Source organism: Apteryx mantelli, chromosome 4 (genome assembly GCF_036417845.1).
Source record: "Apteryx mantelli isolate bAptMan1 chromosome 4, bAptMan1.hap1, whole genome shotgun sequence".
NCBI classification, from domain to species: domain Eukaryota; kingdom Metazoa; phylum Chordata; class Aves; order Apterygiformes; family Apterygidae; genus Apteryx; species Apteryx mantelli.
Window position 1 is genome coordinate 83,312,600 of NC_089981.1, and position 17,947 is coordinate 83,330,546.

At 39.7% G+C, this 17,947-nt stretch overlaps 1 protein-coding gene across 1 annotated transcript in view; it reads right to left on the reverse strand.

Annotated features, from left to right (window-relative positions):
* Positions 1 to 9,866: 9,866 nt before the first annotated feature.
* The window catches only part of SLC38A6 (solute carrier family 38 member 6), a 40,912-nt gene continuing 32,831 nt past the window's right edge, over positions 9,867 to 17,947 (reverse strand). The window contains exons 11-16 of the mRNA XM_067295693.1: positions 17,649 to 17,728; positions 16,814 to 16,914; positions 12,870 to 12,994; positions 11,873 to 12,017; positions 11,680 to 11,774; positions 9,867 to 10,588 (exon numbers count right to left, since the gene is read on the reverse strand). Of these exons, the coding sequence (XP_067151794.1) occupies positions 10,508 to 10,588; positions 11,680 to 11,774; positions 11,873 to 12,017; positions 12,870 to 12,994; positions 16,814 to 16,914; positions 17,649 to 17,728 (627 nt within the window). The 3' untranslated portion in view covers positions 9,867 to 10,507. The remainder of the gene's footprint in view (positions 10,589 to 11,679; positions 11,775 to 11,872; positions 12,018 to 12,869; positions 12,995 to 16,813; positions 16,915 to 17,648; positions 17,729 to 17,947) is intronic.

Here is a 17,947-nt window from a genome sequence, read left to right on the forward strand (position 1 = left end):
GACTATGTTTCTATGCATCTCCACCCTGAGGTTTTGTGTCCCACTGGGAAATGTCACTCCTTGGCTTCCTTCCCACCAAATTGAATTGTCAGATTAAGGAATGACAGGACAGACGTCTTCTACTAACATTTGGCAGCCGGGCTGTGACAATGGCTCTCTACCATCATTCTAGTAATCTCCCCTTGGAAAAGGACCAGGCGAATGTTCCCGTTGCTCCGATTGTTCCAGAAGAAACGGCTTGTAAACAGCGGTGGAAACTGTGCCAGGAAATACCAAGAGAAAAACCGTACCATTTCCACACCATTTTGGAGCCGGCTACAGCAGCATGTTCTAACGAGCATTAAAAACGACCACAGCCGCACACATGCCGGACCTGCTGGAGCCGCCAGCTCCGCGTGCGTCGCCGAACTTGCCGACTGCGCCTAATTGTGCAACGCCCTCCCCTGAGACACGGGCGGTTCTCCCTAATCCCGTCTGGGGATCGCATGGTGCAAGAGGGCTGGCTGCCCTTGACGCTGTCATTGCTTGCATAACGGCCGAGGCTATTCTTGCTCCTCTCTACCTCGAACCCTTTCCGACGCTTGCCAAGGGATTTGCTGCAATAACAGTACGCAACCCTGCAGCGCCGAGGTAGTTACTCGGTCTGCACTCCACTCTGCCTCCACCAAATGTGAAGCTGCCCACTTTCATGTGACAGAGTTTATGGATAAATATCTATTGATATAAGGGCTTTTAGCTTTTCATTCTGCCTTTCCATATTGTTAGGACCTTGCAAGTCCCAGTGTGCAAGCAGGGCTGTGCTGCATCTCTCCTGGGGAGAGCACGTGTCCCAGAGAGCCCATCAAGAAGGTAAGAGGATAAACGTCCTGAAGAAAGAGCAATGTTTTGGGCATAAATTCTATGTATCCTCAGTGAGAGGAATCTAGAGTGACCCTGTACTCAGAGGAGGCAACATCAAAACAGCAGGAAATGCCATAATCACCCTTAGGAGCGTGGGCAGAGGTTTAAACTACTGCGAGTCTCAAATACTTGCCAGCAACCTCAACTCTTCCCGTTTGAGCAAAGTTGCTTCCAGACAGACCTTACCACCTGCATCACTTAACTTACCGCTTGTGCTTTCTGCACCTCGGAAGCCCAAGCCCTGAGGCTTTGGGTCAGGCTCTCATTATCTAAAACATAAAAGCCTGTTTTATTTATTTATTTTTTAAACAAACCGTGAGGTGCTGATGATCCGCTGATCACAGGGAGCCAGGATCAGGCTCGCTGCAAGGCAGGAGGAGGACAGGAGTAATTTCCCCCACCCAGCACTCGGTCAATGAGCAACAGTGAAAATCCCCCTGCACCCTTCCCAAAACTCAGGGGTGGGAAGCCCTCCTGTGTAGGCTCCTGTGACCGTACAATGACTGGCAATTAAAACGTGCCAAGGAGAAGACAAGCTAGGGGCTATTCCAAAAGTTAGCCTCAATGTCGTGCAGATATAAAACAGGTATACGCGGCACAGCTTCTGTCCAGAACGCCTCTGCATCCATTCTTGGTACTCGCTGTCGTGAGTCCTAACATTTGGATGGCTAATTTTGTCTCACACCTCAGGCATTTCAAGTTTTTGCTTTGTAAGATAAAATAAGGATTTATACACGTGGGGAAAGAGGGGTGAGTTGTGACAGTAAAAAGCATGAATTCAGTCATTGCTCCCTTTAAAAGGGATGGAAGCTGTTCATCAAAATCCCCAAGGAAAAACCTAAACGCACACCCCATGAGCTATCCCCAGTGCCAGATTTGGAAGAAACTATAAAATACACAGGCTACTTAAACCCTTCCTACAGGGAGATCCGCAGTTGCACAAATCCAGCTGGGAAAACGCTACATTGAAGCCCCGCTTCCAGAGCAATGTACAGAATGAAACAACAGAGCAGAACTTGAGGAGGTGAGAACAGGGCCTGAGGTTTTCATGGTCCTCGAGCCCAGCCCTACGGTCTCCGTGCCTTAATAACCAGTGTCCCAAATCTGTTCTCCGTCCCTGCGTGTAAATCCCATTATCAAGCGGAGCGGCATGGGAGGGCAGGAACAGGCTCCCAGGCTGGAGCCCGAACGCGCGGCTTCCTCTCACCGCGCTCCTCAACGGCGACAGCCTGTAACAACCACCCGACCCCCACGACTTCTCTCTCTCCTGGCCAGGGCCGCGATCTGCTACATGACATGTGCTGCAATAATTTCCACCCTGCTCTCCAAAAGAGTAGTTGGACAAACTGGGCTGATTAGCCACCGCACCAGCCTCCCGCTCGCCGTATAAATCTAGTGCCTCTGATTACATCATGCCAGAACACCGAAATGCAAGTCAGATGGTTAAGGCATTAATGGCAGCGCTGTAAAGACTCAACAATGCAAACCTTCCCAAAATGAACTGTCTTGACCTTCGCCGTGCTGACAATAAAAGTGTGACATCATGTGCAAACGAGCTTTAAATTTAAACCAGGTGCAGAGAGCTGCCTGGCGTCTTACGGCTGCTGTGTAAACCACTAACACGCGAGCCGCTGTGCCGAAGCGGAGGCAAGAGAAATGCCAAGCTCGGACAGGGCCCAGGCGGCAACAAAAACAGGTATGAGCAGCTGCTGTGGTGCAGAGACAAAACCCCGCGCCTCGCTTAAAGGTGAAGGAGCCGGCTTTTGCGCTATCCGCTACCCATCCTAGTTGGAGCAGACGTTATTAGTAAACACAAATTTGCTGATACTCATTTCCATACGGATGAGCACATTTGCATTCATACAGCTCCGGAGTCAAGCCAGGAGCACAATAATGAGGATTTTCCATTTTTAACTTCTATTCAGAACTCCCTTAGACTTTGCAGGCTGCTCTGGGCTGAGGCTTGGCTCACAAGTCGTCAGTCCGGACAGCTGTTCGAGAGCACCGTGATTTACAGCTGCAAAGCACGCTCCTGCTCTAGAGCGTTTCCAGGGTAGCTATCATCCCTCTTGCTCCCCTTTTTAACATAAATATTCTGCCTCCCCTGGCCTCCCCTCACCTTGCTGCACCAAAAGGCCCTTCCCAAAGGGGTTTCCATGTGCATCCTTTAAATTTCAGAGAGCACAGTTCAAAGAGCAAAAACCAAATGCTTTGCTGAGAGCAGACAGGTCCTGCAAGAGCAATTAATAGCAGCTCACTGCACCATGTCTCACCTCCACGCCAAGCTGGGTGCTGCAGACATCTGCACGCTGTCCAGAGGGGAGATCACGCAAAACTACGAAGGCGAAGGAAAACGTCTGACAACGGAAAACGTTTGAAGCGCACAAAGACAACGCCACCACCAAACCAGCCACTGCTGCAAGGATTTCCAAGAGCGACCACCTTCCCTGGGGACAGTAATGCTACAGCCTGAGCTGGGGCCAATGGCACCACCAGCACACTTGAGAAACTAACTGTGAGACGATGCAACGCTTGCTTTTTTTTACTAAGCAGGCAAGTCACACACGTGGCAGAGTACAGCAAAGATGACAGTCAAATGAGTTACACAAATACTATTATTTTGGGGGTTTTGAAACATGCCCCTGTGCTTGTTCCACAGGGAATTTGAGGGAATAAGAATTCAGAATAGGAACTATGTTGTACAACACACAGGTTTGACATTAGCTAGGCAATTTTTTACACAAAGTGGGGGGGGGGGGTTAGTTTTGTTTTTTTTTAAGACTTTTAATTCTACACTAAGCATTGGTTGAATGATCACTACTGAAAAACAAATATAAGATAAAACAACATAAACTATAGAAATCAGGCAGTAATTTTTTAATACTGGAAATCCCCTGCCACTGACAGTCATTAGGAAGTAGTAGCAAATGTATCCAAATGTTTCTCAGTATGCATCCCAACCAGAACCAAAGCTTTCAATTTAAAGCAACTGTAAAGCAACAATTTCAGTTTAAGTGTTAAATGAAATCTAATTGGGAAAGAAGTTCTACAACAAGCAATATTATTTTAGCTCTTGGACTGATCTGAATTTGAACCTTTAACTAGAGCACACATAAGGATGCCCACTATAGAGGTAAGAAGGCTAATTTCAATCTCATTAAGCAGGGACATTTGGAAACAACCACATTAATCTTCAAATATTTGTCATGATGCATTGGTAAATATGTACATCTCTTTCTATTGCTTACAGAAATACCAGTGTAAGCCCACAGAAAGATCCCATGCGGCAAAATTGAAAAGCACCCAGAATTTTAAACCTCACTTTGGGTCAATCAGAGCTTGGGAGCTAGCCCACGAGAGACGTACACGTCTGCCTCCATGGTGAAGCTTCACTACCTTCAACAGCACAAGACCGCAACTCTGCTTTTATCTTTTCCTGAGCAAGAGGAAAAGGAAAACGTGCAAATGAAAGAAGAGTCATCACTGGTTCAAGGCTAGGTCCAACTGATCACTGGTCTCTGCTAGCAGTTACCTGTGATTGTGCTGATTTACTTACTCTGCTACAAACACTGAGTTTAGATTCACTGGACAGAACTGCTATCAAAGTTGGTTTTATCTGGTATTTTATTGAATAAAGATCAAGTAGTACATGGCCACACTACACTAAACCAGTTGAACTGCAGGCAAGTTATTAAGAAAACCACAGGGAGATGAGGCCTACAATGTAAACAGGATTGTAGACAATTTTTTCCCCCAGTATTTTTAAGGTTGCTGAGTCTTGATTTAACATTTAGCTTTTTCACAACTTGTGATAAGCTGCTTTCACTGCAGTGGGAACCACATCTAGGTGGGGGAATCCCTACTCTCCAGCCAGCCCCCAAATCAGCCAGTAGCGCTTCTTTTCAAAATCATATACTCCTGCATAGCCTATTTGCCTTCTCACAGAAATGAAGAAATTAATCATTTGTGTCCAGAACAGACAAAATTCTGTTCTCACAGGCCTATGTGATTCTGAAGGGACATCAACTGATGCTAATAAAAAGTTCTCATATTCTTCACAAATAATTCTAAAAATTAATCTTAGGAATTTAATTTAAATGAGAATGGCCATATAGGGTCTGGCAAAAGGCCCACCTAGGTCCGTATCCCCTCTCTACTTCTGTCTAAAGGAGATGGGGAGCTTCAAACAGGCATGTGTGGACTGACGGTCCCCAGAATACTCCTGGCCTCCAACATTACAGCTATCAGAGTCCTGCTTTCCAGATCTGCACCAAAACGACACTTCGTGCAGCTTGAGAAATGCCCTAATTAAGTACAAGTTTTCTCTCATGTGCAAACAGCGTGCTTACCAGCCGCTTACAGATGTAGCATTTGCCCTAGCACTCAGTCACAGAGATCCCCTTACACCTGTGCATCTTCATCCTCACTGGGAGGCTTGCAAGGGTAGGAGATGGGGCACCTCAAGCATATTGCACGTGACACAACTGACTTAAGAACTTCAGACCAGCACAACTTTCCAGTGATGCAAAATTAAGATGTCTCCAGGTTTCAAAAGCAGATATAAATTCTTACACGAGCAGACATGATGGGCACTCCAAGGATTTACCTGCAGGGAGCACCGTACTTCAACAGCGACCAGGAGTGGACGCTTAGTGAAAAGTATAACAACGGGGCACGAACACAGCGATAACTTCCCTGAGCTGTACCGTTTCAGTCATGCTGCACACTGCAAAATGTGCATTTGGGTTGTTCAACTAACAGCACATCCCCGCTCGGTCCATATAACTGACCCTAATGCAAAACTGAAGTGAAGGGGAAGGGAGTGACAGAGAGAGGATAAGACTGTTTCAGTATCTCAATTTTCACTATATAGGGACACAAGAGAGAATTTTAGACAAACTTATTGCAATGAAAAGCAAGTATCAAGATGCAAACTGCTTAGAAATAGTCCTATCGGGGAATAAAACACGAGCATTTCCCCACACAAAACAACAGGTTAAGAGCACTTTCCTTTTGCAACACCAGTTTCTGTAATGCTGATTACAAGGGACACTCTCCACACCCAGCTTACCACAGCCGGTCTGAAATTTGAGCAACCTTCAAATGGACAAGGAATGGAAATGGGAGAATAAGAGAAAACAAATCCAAGGCTACCAATTAATTTTCATCTCTCCTACGTTGTTCTTCATGTTCACTTGGAGAAAGACAATCTTGTCATGAGAGTTCAGAAATGCTATGGGCGCCTTCATCCATTCCTGTCAAGTCTTCAGAAGAAGGTCTGAAAATGCTAACTACAGATAATAAAGCAGAACCGCTGGAGTTTATAAATCTGGAAATTCAGCAAAAAAAATCTGTGCATAAGAATAAAGAAAAATACGTTTAGCAGCATGTGAGTGAGTAGAGGTCCAAATTTGAGCTTATTTAGCTCAGAGAAACTTGTGTACCATTATAGTGAAACCCTTATACAGACATAATGAACAGAGCAGTAAATAAAATCAGTTAGAAAAACTGAGAGAAACCCTCCTTCCCCACCACCCTTTGTAAAAATAAATTTAAATTTGTGTTTTTTAATAAACATCTATAAAGTTTCCACTAAAAGAAACTTGTCACATCAAAGTTACATTTTAGTTAAGTGAAAACAGAAAGAAGAAAGATTTATAAGTTTTTGCCCCTTTCTAGTGTTAGCCATCCTAGTACCCATGCAGACCCATGCAATGCTTCTATCTTGAGGATTTGTAATGGCCAACAGAAATGGTGCAGCAAAAAACTCCATCCAGGCAAAGACCAATTCTATCTGATCCCATTCAGCCTATTTATTTGGCAGCAGCACAAGTTTTAATATTACTTTTGTTATCACACCCTAGCATTACCAGTAAGGAGACAGAAATACAACATATTTATTCTATGGGAGATTCCAAGGATAAAAATAGTGTTCCTACTGTTGTTTTTTTTTTTCATTGTGGAAAATGCTTATACCTTTTTCTAAATTTGGAAATAGAAGTTCTCTCTCTTTCTCCTCCTTCCCATGTTTTAAGTTACGTATCATATAAACTTCTTAAAAGTAGCAATATTTCTAACTCTTTTTCAGATGTAAGATAACACACATTCTGTAAATCAACGTGCTTCTATCCTTTCTGCACTGCAGCCAAAATATAATAATAGAGGTCCAGCAGAGGTGTGAATTGCTTCCATTCACCCCAACAGAATATTAACTTCATGCACTGGTATCAATCATTTAAAAGTCTAGCTATTAGGTAATACCCAGGGATTAAAAATGATAACGTAGTGATTTCCACAGGATTACAGGAATCAACTGTAAAATTAACACTGTATTTCAGGTATTTTCTCAGTCACATTTTTCAACACAACGCACACAAATCCAACTGTCGGTGTAAGAACAGAGTATTAGCAAAACTTTGCCAACTTTCTGCACCTTTACAAGTAATCTAAGTCTTCAGTGTCAAGGTTTCCTGTTTAGAGCTTAAAATACTTAAATTAACTGTCATGTCATCTTATAAATATTATTCATTCATAAGCTACAAGAGTATGATAAACAAGAAAATTTCCCCCAAAATTCCCAATTCTAATGGACATTCCTCCTAATTTATAAATGTCTGGAGAAAAAAAACAACCCTACAATTCATTCACATGAACGTAAAGTTTCCTATTTTATTAAAAAGAATTTTCTGGTTATCAGGACTTAGAAATGTAGGGAGAACTGCAAGAAATAAGGCAAGAAGGGGAGCCTCAATCATTAATACCCATACAATGCTGAAAAAGTCTTGATCAAAGGTGGCCAGGGACTTCTCTAGAGACATCCCTTACGCACGCACGCGTCCTGCTTCCAGCAGTTGGCTTCAGCAGGTTGAGTGTGAGGTTTACTGAGCAGCGTGAGTTGCTCCAATGGATGCTACTGCTCAAAAAGGCAGCCCCACTCCCTCTCCCTGACTTTTCTCATCCCCTGAGTTGAATCCGTTCATTTTGTTGGCAGATAACCTGTCGCATCTCCTTGGCCACACTGGTTTCTGCCAGTTAAACGTACTGACCTGCAGCCGCTGCCAGTGCCACAACAGCAGTTGTGAACTTCTGGCAGGAGTGGACATGCTCTTTTTGGTAGCAACAAACTATTAGATTGGTTCATCTTGTGTCAGGAAACCCCAGCTAGAAACTTCACGCCAAATAACTGCAGTCTTTTCCAGGATAGAGCAAAAAGATTCCTGCAGAATGGGCTTTCTAACGCAACCTTGGGGTAGCTTCTAGGCCTCACCACACAAGTCTACTTTTACATTAAACTCGTAAGTAGCAGAATATTCCCAAGGCATACAGGAATCCGGAAGTGGTACACAGCCACGCACCAATACCTCCTGGGTGCCTTCAGGCCATCTCTCAAAAGTGAAAAGCATCTTATGGATCCTGAGAGAGTTGAGCGAGCCAGGAATCCTGGTTCACCAGCTCATAAATAGAGATGGTTATCTCAACTCTGGTTATTTTCTGTTCTTTCCTATTACACAGCTGAGGATCACGCACGTTCAGTTTGCTTTATGTTAAAGCTGGCACATAAATCAGCCTTTTACAAATCCATGTGGAAATAAAATAAAATGGAATGATGTGGCTTCTCAGGAGAGTGGCATCACTCAATGCCCCTTGCAGGCCACCAGCAAAGGCAGCCATAGTGTTTTATCAAGGCAGCTTGCTTAGCAGTCACGTCTTTCCAAGTTGCAATCAATTTTCAGGTTGCTCCACAACCATCAATAGTGGAGAAGCTGAGCTACCTTCTACCATGACAACATTAAAAAAAACCACCACCAACAACAAAAAAACCTGAATTAATCAAATGCTGTCTCTCCCATCCCATTAGAAAATATGACTGTTTATGCAGGAGAACAAGTTTTAGGGAAACATAGCTATGATTCTGATGTAGCTTTATTTCTGATTTTCAGTTTGGGGCTCCAATTTTATATTGGAGCTTAATTGCACAGACCTGCTGCTAAGAAGCTAGAAATGCCAGGCTCTAGGGTATCTCCCCCATCTCAAATGATAAAATATAGATCAACATATTAACAAAACTCTTTCAACAAGATTGTCTAGCAATAGTCAACTACTTTACTACTTGTGTACCATATGGAAGTGAAAATTTATTTAAGTGTAGCTTAATAGCTGCTTTGTATTACATAAATGTATTACTTTGCTATGTTTCACTTGTGTCTTACTCTACTTCTCAGATATAAAAGTGCTAAGCCAAATTAAAAGAAATATCGCATCTGGAAATAATGAAGAACTTTCCCACTCTCTAAATCTTGCCATTTGAGTCTGAGGTCTAATTTCTTAATTTTACACAAGACATTTCTGTGGAGGCCTAACTTCCTTAGGGCATAAAATCCCTGAAGAGATTAGGCTATTTCCATTTTAAAGACATTAGATCCCATCTGAAAGTAACAAAATTTTAAAAAGCTTACCATGACATCAGTCACTGCTTTTATTCTACTAATATGAGGAACTTTTGTGGTGGGCACCCAATATCATATTTAACAGAGCCCAGTTGGTGTTGAAAATTGCATTCACGTTTCATTTAGGAAGAAAAAGGACTGTAAAGGGGTACATGAAAGTTTAGAGAGCTGGGGTAAGATTAGGGTTCCGTAAACACAAATTTCCTTTGTCGCCAATAGATTCAGAATTTCACCTTTCAAGTCCAAACCTTCTCTGATCACAACAATACATAAAATAAAGGTATGATCTAGTTCAAAGATGAAACACTAGTGGAAATGTGAATGAGAGAGAAAAAGAAAGAAGTCTTTCACTGGAAGGAGTATGGAGGTAAATTCAGTAATATTCAAAACCAGGCATTAATTGAAATATATCTATTTTTAACTGAAAAACAGAAATAGTTCCTAACACTATTAAAATGTAATATGCTAGATGTGGAAAGACACCTGTTTTTTAAAAATGACTCCAATATGATTCAAGTATACTGAGGTATAAAACTTTATTGAAAAAAACATTAACAAACCTTAGAGGAAACCTTATTATCATGATGTGCCCTTTAAACTGGGCTGAGGCAAGCATCTTCTGGATCCATATTAGGATAAAATCATCTGGAACCAGGAAGTTCTTGTTATGAAATGGCTGAAATTTTAGAACTTATTCTGCTGAAATCAATAAAAGTCTATCATTATTTGGGATAACGTGTGATGTGCATATCATGACTGATATAAAATCTGTCCAATTCATTCTCTTTAAAAGAAAAGAAAATCAGAAGTTATTTCCAGGTTCTATTTGTTGTTCACTCTATGCATTAGAACATTTCTGGATTGCAGAAATTCTGAACAGACCCTTTTTACCTGCCATGATTACATCATTAAAAACTATTATTTTAAAATCACAAAGACTAGTTGTGCAATAACTGAAGAGAATGACTCAAGATTAAACTTGAGTTTAATTGAAGACTCATTAATAATGGAGTAAAAAAAGAGGGTTTTTTTTTCCCCCCATGGACAGCTTTGGTCAATTCTTTTTTTCTTTAGGATGTCCAGCATTCACTTCAGCAGTTTTGGTATGTCTCTGTTTTGCTGTCTTTCTCAAGTCCAGTTTAGACAGAGGTGATAGGCTTTCATTGATTAATCCAATTGAAAATTATTAGAATTAAACTGAGAAGACCAACACAAATGCCAAAAACAACCAATGCACATGCCTGTGAAGAAAGAAAAACAGAAGTTAATGTTTTACTGAAGAAAGCCACAAGTCACATTTCCAAGGCTTATGACTCTGAAAATGAAAAAACCTGAAGAAACAGGTTTAAGCAGTGTCTTTTAAAATAATCTTTTACATTTTAAACTACTCAAGTCTTCAAACAAGCTGTTTTCTCTAATACTAACTGAAAATTACATTTAGAAAGATATCTGCTGAGAGTAAAATTAAACTAAGCCTGCTCTAGGAAGGTTTCACTGAAAACTTTCCACGTTATTTGGTTACAATGGATTACAACGGATTCTTAATATTTTTAATAGCCAGATGATAATAAAGAAATCACAGCTTAAGAGAGAGCAGATTGTTGATTTGTAACAAGGCCCAAAATCTGCTGGAACTAGTTAAGAATTTAAATTCTGAGAGAGCATCGTTATTAGATTTTCTTTCAGATTCCTTATTTTGTCAATACAACAGTAGTCCTAAGAACCATAAGAATGGCAAAAGGTCTACGTATAATCACTTTGCCGGCATTTTAGCCACTGTCATAAGCTTGCTCTGCTGAGCAGTGGTTAAAATGCCAAAAAATGCCCAAAAAGCACAGATACAGTGCAAAAAGCAGGCTGCTGCACAAATTCCCACTAAAATTTAACCTGCTATTCCAACAGGGAAACCGTAAAGGAAAAAAAAAATGATATTTTTGAGAAGGCTTACTTAGAAAACAAGCATAAACACAGTTTCACTCAAATACAGTTTGGCCTTGTCCCCATTGCCCAAGCAAACGACATCAGAGCAATGCATGAAAACTAAGGAGAAACTGGATTAAGTCATGAACATCTGAAAACTATAATGAAAAGCATGTATTCAGACCAACAGTCCAGCACACAGACACATTGCTAGTCAAAAGTGTCTTGCAAGAAAGGAGTTTTAGAAAGACCAGAGCTAACGTGAAGGTTAGAAGAAAACGCTCACATATTTTGTGAAATGCAATGGAAAGAGGAACTTTGCCCCATGCATTATATGCTCTAAAGTATATTAAAATGCAACTAATTAAAACTGATTTTTAATATAATTAGCACATGGGAAAAAATAGCATACCCCAAGTTTCTGTGGTGATAATAAGTCCTCTCTGCTAAGTTTAAGATAAAACAGTCCAGGATAAACAAAAAGCAAACACGTTGATGTGGTCGAACCTTTGAAAAAATAGAAAGATTTTACTTGGAGCAAGTCTGAAGTATATTACTTTATCATTATATTAAATTTCTGGAAGTTTAAGAAAAAAACACCTTACCAACTACTCCAAATACATTTTTGATGTCAGGCACATACATTGCAAACAAAACAACAATTGTATTCAGTGTCAAAGTGACAAGGATATGGCAAATCCACGACACAGGAAGATGAGAGAAAAACACCATCAGCACAGCTTTCCTTGCCTATAAAACATGATGAAAAACATTGCATTGGTAAATATATATATGTACATATATTTTAATCTTATTTCAATTTCATAAATTTAAGAAAAACTATACCATTCAACATGTGAAAGTATATTTTAAATTTAGTAATAGTAAAACTAAGTTCTGTCCTTCTGTAGCACGGAGTTGACTTACATATTAAAGCAGTATTTCTCATGTGGTCATTAGTCTAAAGGAACAGTTCCTATTTTCCAGGGACAAGGAGAGGTTTGGGGATAATGCTTTGTCTCTTTTGACTGTGCTTGTTAGCAAATGTCAGTATACTGCCAACCAGTATATAACTTATAAATACATAGCTTTGCATCCACAAGCTTTTTTTTTTCCTTCTTTTTTGTCATTACTGAATGAATTCTCTCAGATCTACCATGGTATTGATAAGCTAAAGTAGAATTTTGATGGTGAAATAGGTCAATATATGTTTTCAATTTAATTATAAATTGAGTTTTCAAGTGTGTATGTGTGTGTGTGTGTCTGCGTGCATGTAGAAATGAAAATCCAAGTCAGCAAAACTCAATTTAAGAGGGAAAAAAAATCAAACTAAATAAACTTTAGATGTTCTGAACTCCCTAAATTAAAAACAATGCTGTGGGTTAGTTTTAATCTGAAATCTGTCTCAAAAGCACAAATTAGCTTAGTGGTTAGTTGTTATTCTGGAGCTTTCATGGAACATATGCAAATACGTGGTCTTTGATCAATCACTTGACAAGTGAATAAGATACACAAGACTAGATGTGACTCAAATATTGCAGTCTGCAAAGCATTAGTGTTACCATTGCTTATGCCAACTTCAAAATGTTTAGGAGTACTTACTGGGAAATGGATTAGAGGGACTGTCAAAATCACAGCAAATAGTATGGCAATCTTAACAGTCATGATTACGGTATCATGTGGCAGGTACCTGCTGTAACCTTGCAGTAATTCAGAGTCCACTTTGTCTGAAAATCAAAAAAACGAATTGCTTTGTTAATCATTTGAGAACTAAGAATAAAATAATTAGCTACACATATTAAACTTGCAATAAAATTGATCATTCTGCTTGTGACTAATGCAGAGTGGGAGGGAGCGCACATAAGCATCACGCTGGCAGAACTGGTATATCAGTTCTACCTGCTACGTAACCTAGAGAAAACTGAAAAAACTTCAAGAAGCAAACCCCAGCCTTTGTTGAAGCCAAAGCTATCAAGAGAGAAGATACAAATATGGAGGAAAGGGGATTAGAAAGAAAGATATTCCAAGCTTATAGAGGTATCCTATAAAACTTATCCAATCCACTAGTAAGGTAGTGTTATGTTAAATCTTACCTGAACTTCACCATGTTAGCTAGGCTTTAAAAAAAAGAAGACAACTTTTAGTAGCCTGAAAGGATCAAGAAAGAATGGAGGTAAATTCTAGAAAACTCTTGAAAATGTCTCAGAAAGAACTAAAGAAAATATACAGATATTAGTACCCACAAGCCTCAAACTTTTCTACAGGAGTAGTTTAATAGTTAGATAACAAAAAGTAGTATTCACAGATTAGAAGGTGCATCTGGTGGAAGCCTGGACTACTAGATTTATTGATATTTGGCAAAAGGCTTAAAATTTCTAGCCACTTTAAAAAATCAGAGGATGATGAGGAAAGCTTTAATGGTTTGCAGGATAATATTTTAAGAGCCCTGAACAACTGAAACTGAACATTCACATAAACAACATTTAAGGTAATTTATTTTAGATAAACTTCATCTCAAAAGTACTGGTTCCATTTTATTAGGTCAAAGAACAAAGAAAATGTATCTGGACCATTTAAGTTTTCCATCAGAATTTTTCCAACTGCAACAGGTCAGCAATATTGTAACTTACAGATTTACTTATCTAGGCTCAAAAAACCTGCACGTAGCCTGCCAGAATTCAATTGGGAGACTTGTCCCTGCTAGGATTTGGTTTGGAGCAGGTGCTGGACAAGCCTGCTGACGAATAAAGTTTAGGGAGAAAAAAAATTCTTCAGCAGTGTGAAACATAAATTGTATCATTTTTGCTCAGTCTGCTATCTTGCTGAATAAAGAGCGAAGGATACATGACGTCAAGCCAAGGAAACAGTGCTGTAAAACTGGTTCTGTGCAACTGAAAGAGACACTACCAGATTCTCTTTGTTCAACTAAAACCAGAAACAAGCTGACTTTGCTAAATTATCTGCATTTCCTTCATTTCCATAAACATTAAGTGATATACAAGGTGAAATTTCATGATTTTGGAGAAAAGCTGCAATTCTAATTGAAAAGAAGAAATCCTCAAAACTATGCTAGTTTATGTGCTATTACTGGCTACATTTTCCAGTACATTGCTGGATGGATAATATGGAGAAAGATAATTAGCATCGGTCATGCTTCTAAAAGGTATGTCTTATTAAAAAAACTACTGACACCTGAAGACTGTCAATTTGAATTCTTGTGTCACCCAGAGTATACCAGAGGAGAGCATCAGCCACACACCCAACCCGGCCAAACACTTTCAAATGAGAGCGCTGCTTTCTTCAGCAATGAGTCTTCCGTGCTCTCCACCACACGCATATTTAGCTTTGCAAAATTGATTCTGTTGTAGAATTACTACATTATATATATCATGGGATACACCTTCGTGATAAGAGCTACTTTTGTAAGATTCAAGGCAAAAGTGGGGCAAAAGGTGATGTATCAGCACTTGCACTGTTCACCTTTGTTTCTTTGACTTCTGCCTTTTTAACATGAAAAGTTTCACTGCTACGTTGACAGCAAAACCCAGAGCCCTGAAAGGGATCTGCTGCACCATGCTGTTTGGGGCTTCAGAGTGCATCAAAATCCAATTGTTATATGAAGTTTTAAATTCACAGAAAACAGCATAAAAACTTTTGAACTGCAGAAAGAGGAAATGTCTTCTTTCAAAGAAGGAACCCTTTTTTTGTTTTCAATTTAAAATAAAATGTTTTACATTTTCTTGGACTGGTGTTTTAGAACAGGGAACAGATTCTCTCTATTTAAAGAAATAACAAAACAAGCAAGCAAAAAGTGAAAAGGGGAGTAGAAGCTTGCAAGGGGGAAAAAAAGCCCTCGCAAACATCCACTGTTGGTTCATGTATTTTAGGCTCTTGGGTCACTGTGACAGGATACTGAAAATACTGTCAAACTGCTAAACATTCAGAAGATCACAACACAGCTGCTAGCTATGTTACATAAGATAACTAAAATTGATGTATGAAATAGACACTCACCTACTTCTGGCAATGTTATGATGGACCTTTAAAAAAAAAGCCACTACGTAGGTAAGAATTCTGGAATCTTTCTGAATATTTGGCAAATGCAAGAATAGCAGACAGTCATCTATGTTTAAACTCAACTAAAAAACTGCACCCAAAAGCATTCAAGAGTTCAGCCACAGAGTCATTAAACTGGTACTGAAACACACGGCCATGTAAGCTCTATAGCAAATGCAACTGAAAGGAGTCTGTAGTATTTGGCAGGGTAAGTTTCATATGTATAAACTTAAAGACAAAAACTCCACTTCTCTGTTTGGTAAGTAAAAAGGTATATTTACTGAATCAAACACTATCACTACTACATCTCCCAGAAACTACCTCTTCAAAAAACCGTGCTCCTTGGTTCAGCACATACATTGAACAGACGTTACCTCTGGCTCTGGCATTGCACGCACCACAAATTATTGAGGACTGCAAGCGTGCCAGAAAGCCCAACGCCAAGCTGACACTGCTCTGTTCTTCCCCAGGCTTTTGTCACTGGCCTCCACTGCAGTCAAGGCACAAAGCTACATGCACTCTTTGCCCAATTCAGCTGTTCTAATTTTCTAATGTTCCTTATCTTTTTTTCCTCTTGAGTCCTCTGGTTTGCCTTCGTCTAAGAAATCGTCACTTTGTCCAAACCATTAAAGTGAAGCTTTCCTAAATTGGATGATTCATGGCACTTTTTTTTCTCCATTTCCAGCAGAGTGTTGAAATAGCTAGTGTTCTGGAAAATTTGTAAAAATCCCCCACCCCCCGAGACGCCCTACATGAGTCGCATCCAAGCTATTTTGGACAAGGACGAGCATGACTGCAAAACTGAGGTCTCCCTGATCTTAGGGCTGGCTTGCTGCAGGTCAAATTCCTCACAGCAGAGGCCTCAGTGCCAGTTACAGCTCATAAATGGACTGGGGGTATCACAGGGTCAATAAGCACGCCGGATTTTGGTAATAGAGGTACAGCCTTAGAACAGGGGTTTAAAACTTGTTGGACCAGCAAATGACCATCAGATCTCAAATCCGCTAACAGACCCATCCAAATGTGTACGCAAGTTTTAAGTGAAAATATTATACATTCTAAAATATAGTGGCAGTCAGTAGACTACTTGCATAGTCTTACAGAACATCAATAGACCATCAGCTACAGTTTCGGGGCCAGTATCTTGCCTGTGTATGCCTTTAGGCATAAACCCTGCAAAGTTTCCTATTTTACACATTGAGAAGTCAATGAGGCTATAATACTTTGCAAAGTTAGGTATATTCTTGTCTTCACAGGACCAAGAGTCAAGAGGATCCAAGTATATCAGTGCCTAAACAAGCCTGAAGTACCCCAGATATTTTATAACTGCATATGGATGTCTGTCAGAAGTGAATTATTTAGGATTTCGGTGAAATAAAAAAAGTCTTGGAAGCAAAAAGACTTATTACAAATACTGTCCTGTGCAGGATGCATCAAATATCATTTATTATTAACTTGCATTCTAAAGAATACTCTAAGAATATACTTACCATAAAAAGTCAGGTAACCAAACAAAGCAGATATAAAGTAAATTAGGAAACTCAGACCAATTCCTGTGACAGTTACATTCTGCATTCTACTTTTGGATGGACTAAAATGTAAAAAAAAAAAAAAAAAAAAAAAAAAAAAAGGTGTTGTTTAATCTATGCTGTGGAACATTGAACACTGCAATCTATGGTGTAAAAAAACAAACAAAAAACAAACAAACAAAAAAAAAAACCCAGCAGCTTGTCTTTTTATAAGAAAGCATCCTCTCAATTTATGGCTGCGAAGCATTTGTTGAGGTCTGCTCTGTCAGTAACATCTAGCTTTTTTAAAAGTATTTTTAATCTGGTAATTAAAATATATTTTTCATGCACACTACTAACATTATCCCCATCTGGTAGGGAATTTAGACATACCAAGGTGATTTGTTATTTTTTAAATCAAAAATTTGATTTACGCAGGATGATACATATTCAGAGCCAGGAACAGAATGTGGTCAAAAAGCACCGAATCTGACCTGGCCAAATGCAGATTCAGTTACAGCAATAAAAATTAACTAGCAACTACCTTAGCAAACGACCTTTTTTCTCCAGATGGCCAGGACAATGTACTGACAGTGATGATGGGATCATATTTACTACTTTCCTCTCCTGTAAGAGAGGAAAAGCAAGTACTGACACAGACTAAAACTATACATATCCCAAAAATATGAAGGCTACTTTGTGCGCACTGTTTGATGGCACTGAGTTGAAAATAAAAATTATTCAAGGGTAATTTAGGGAAAATGTAGCAGAAACATTATCATTATATTTTAATATTGCATGTGTTTCCATACATTACCTTTGGAGCTCACAGTAAATGGGTAAGACTGAGGTATGGCAGAGAAAAGAGAAGGCCATAGTTGGTATTGCATAAGCACTCTAAAATAGAAGAAAAACATCTTTCATGCTATTTGTTATTACAGATGGTTAGAAAATTATCTGGATGAATTCAGAATTCAGTTCAATGCCTTGGAAGTCAGTGGAAATCTTTTCATGTTAATGCTTCGAGATGCATATCTATAATGCAGAATGGCACCACTGATTCGTTCCACAAAACTGTACCTTTTCAACTAATATCTCCTCACATGGTGGTCATAG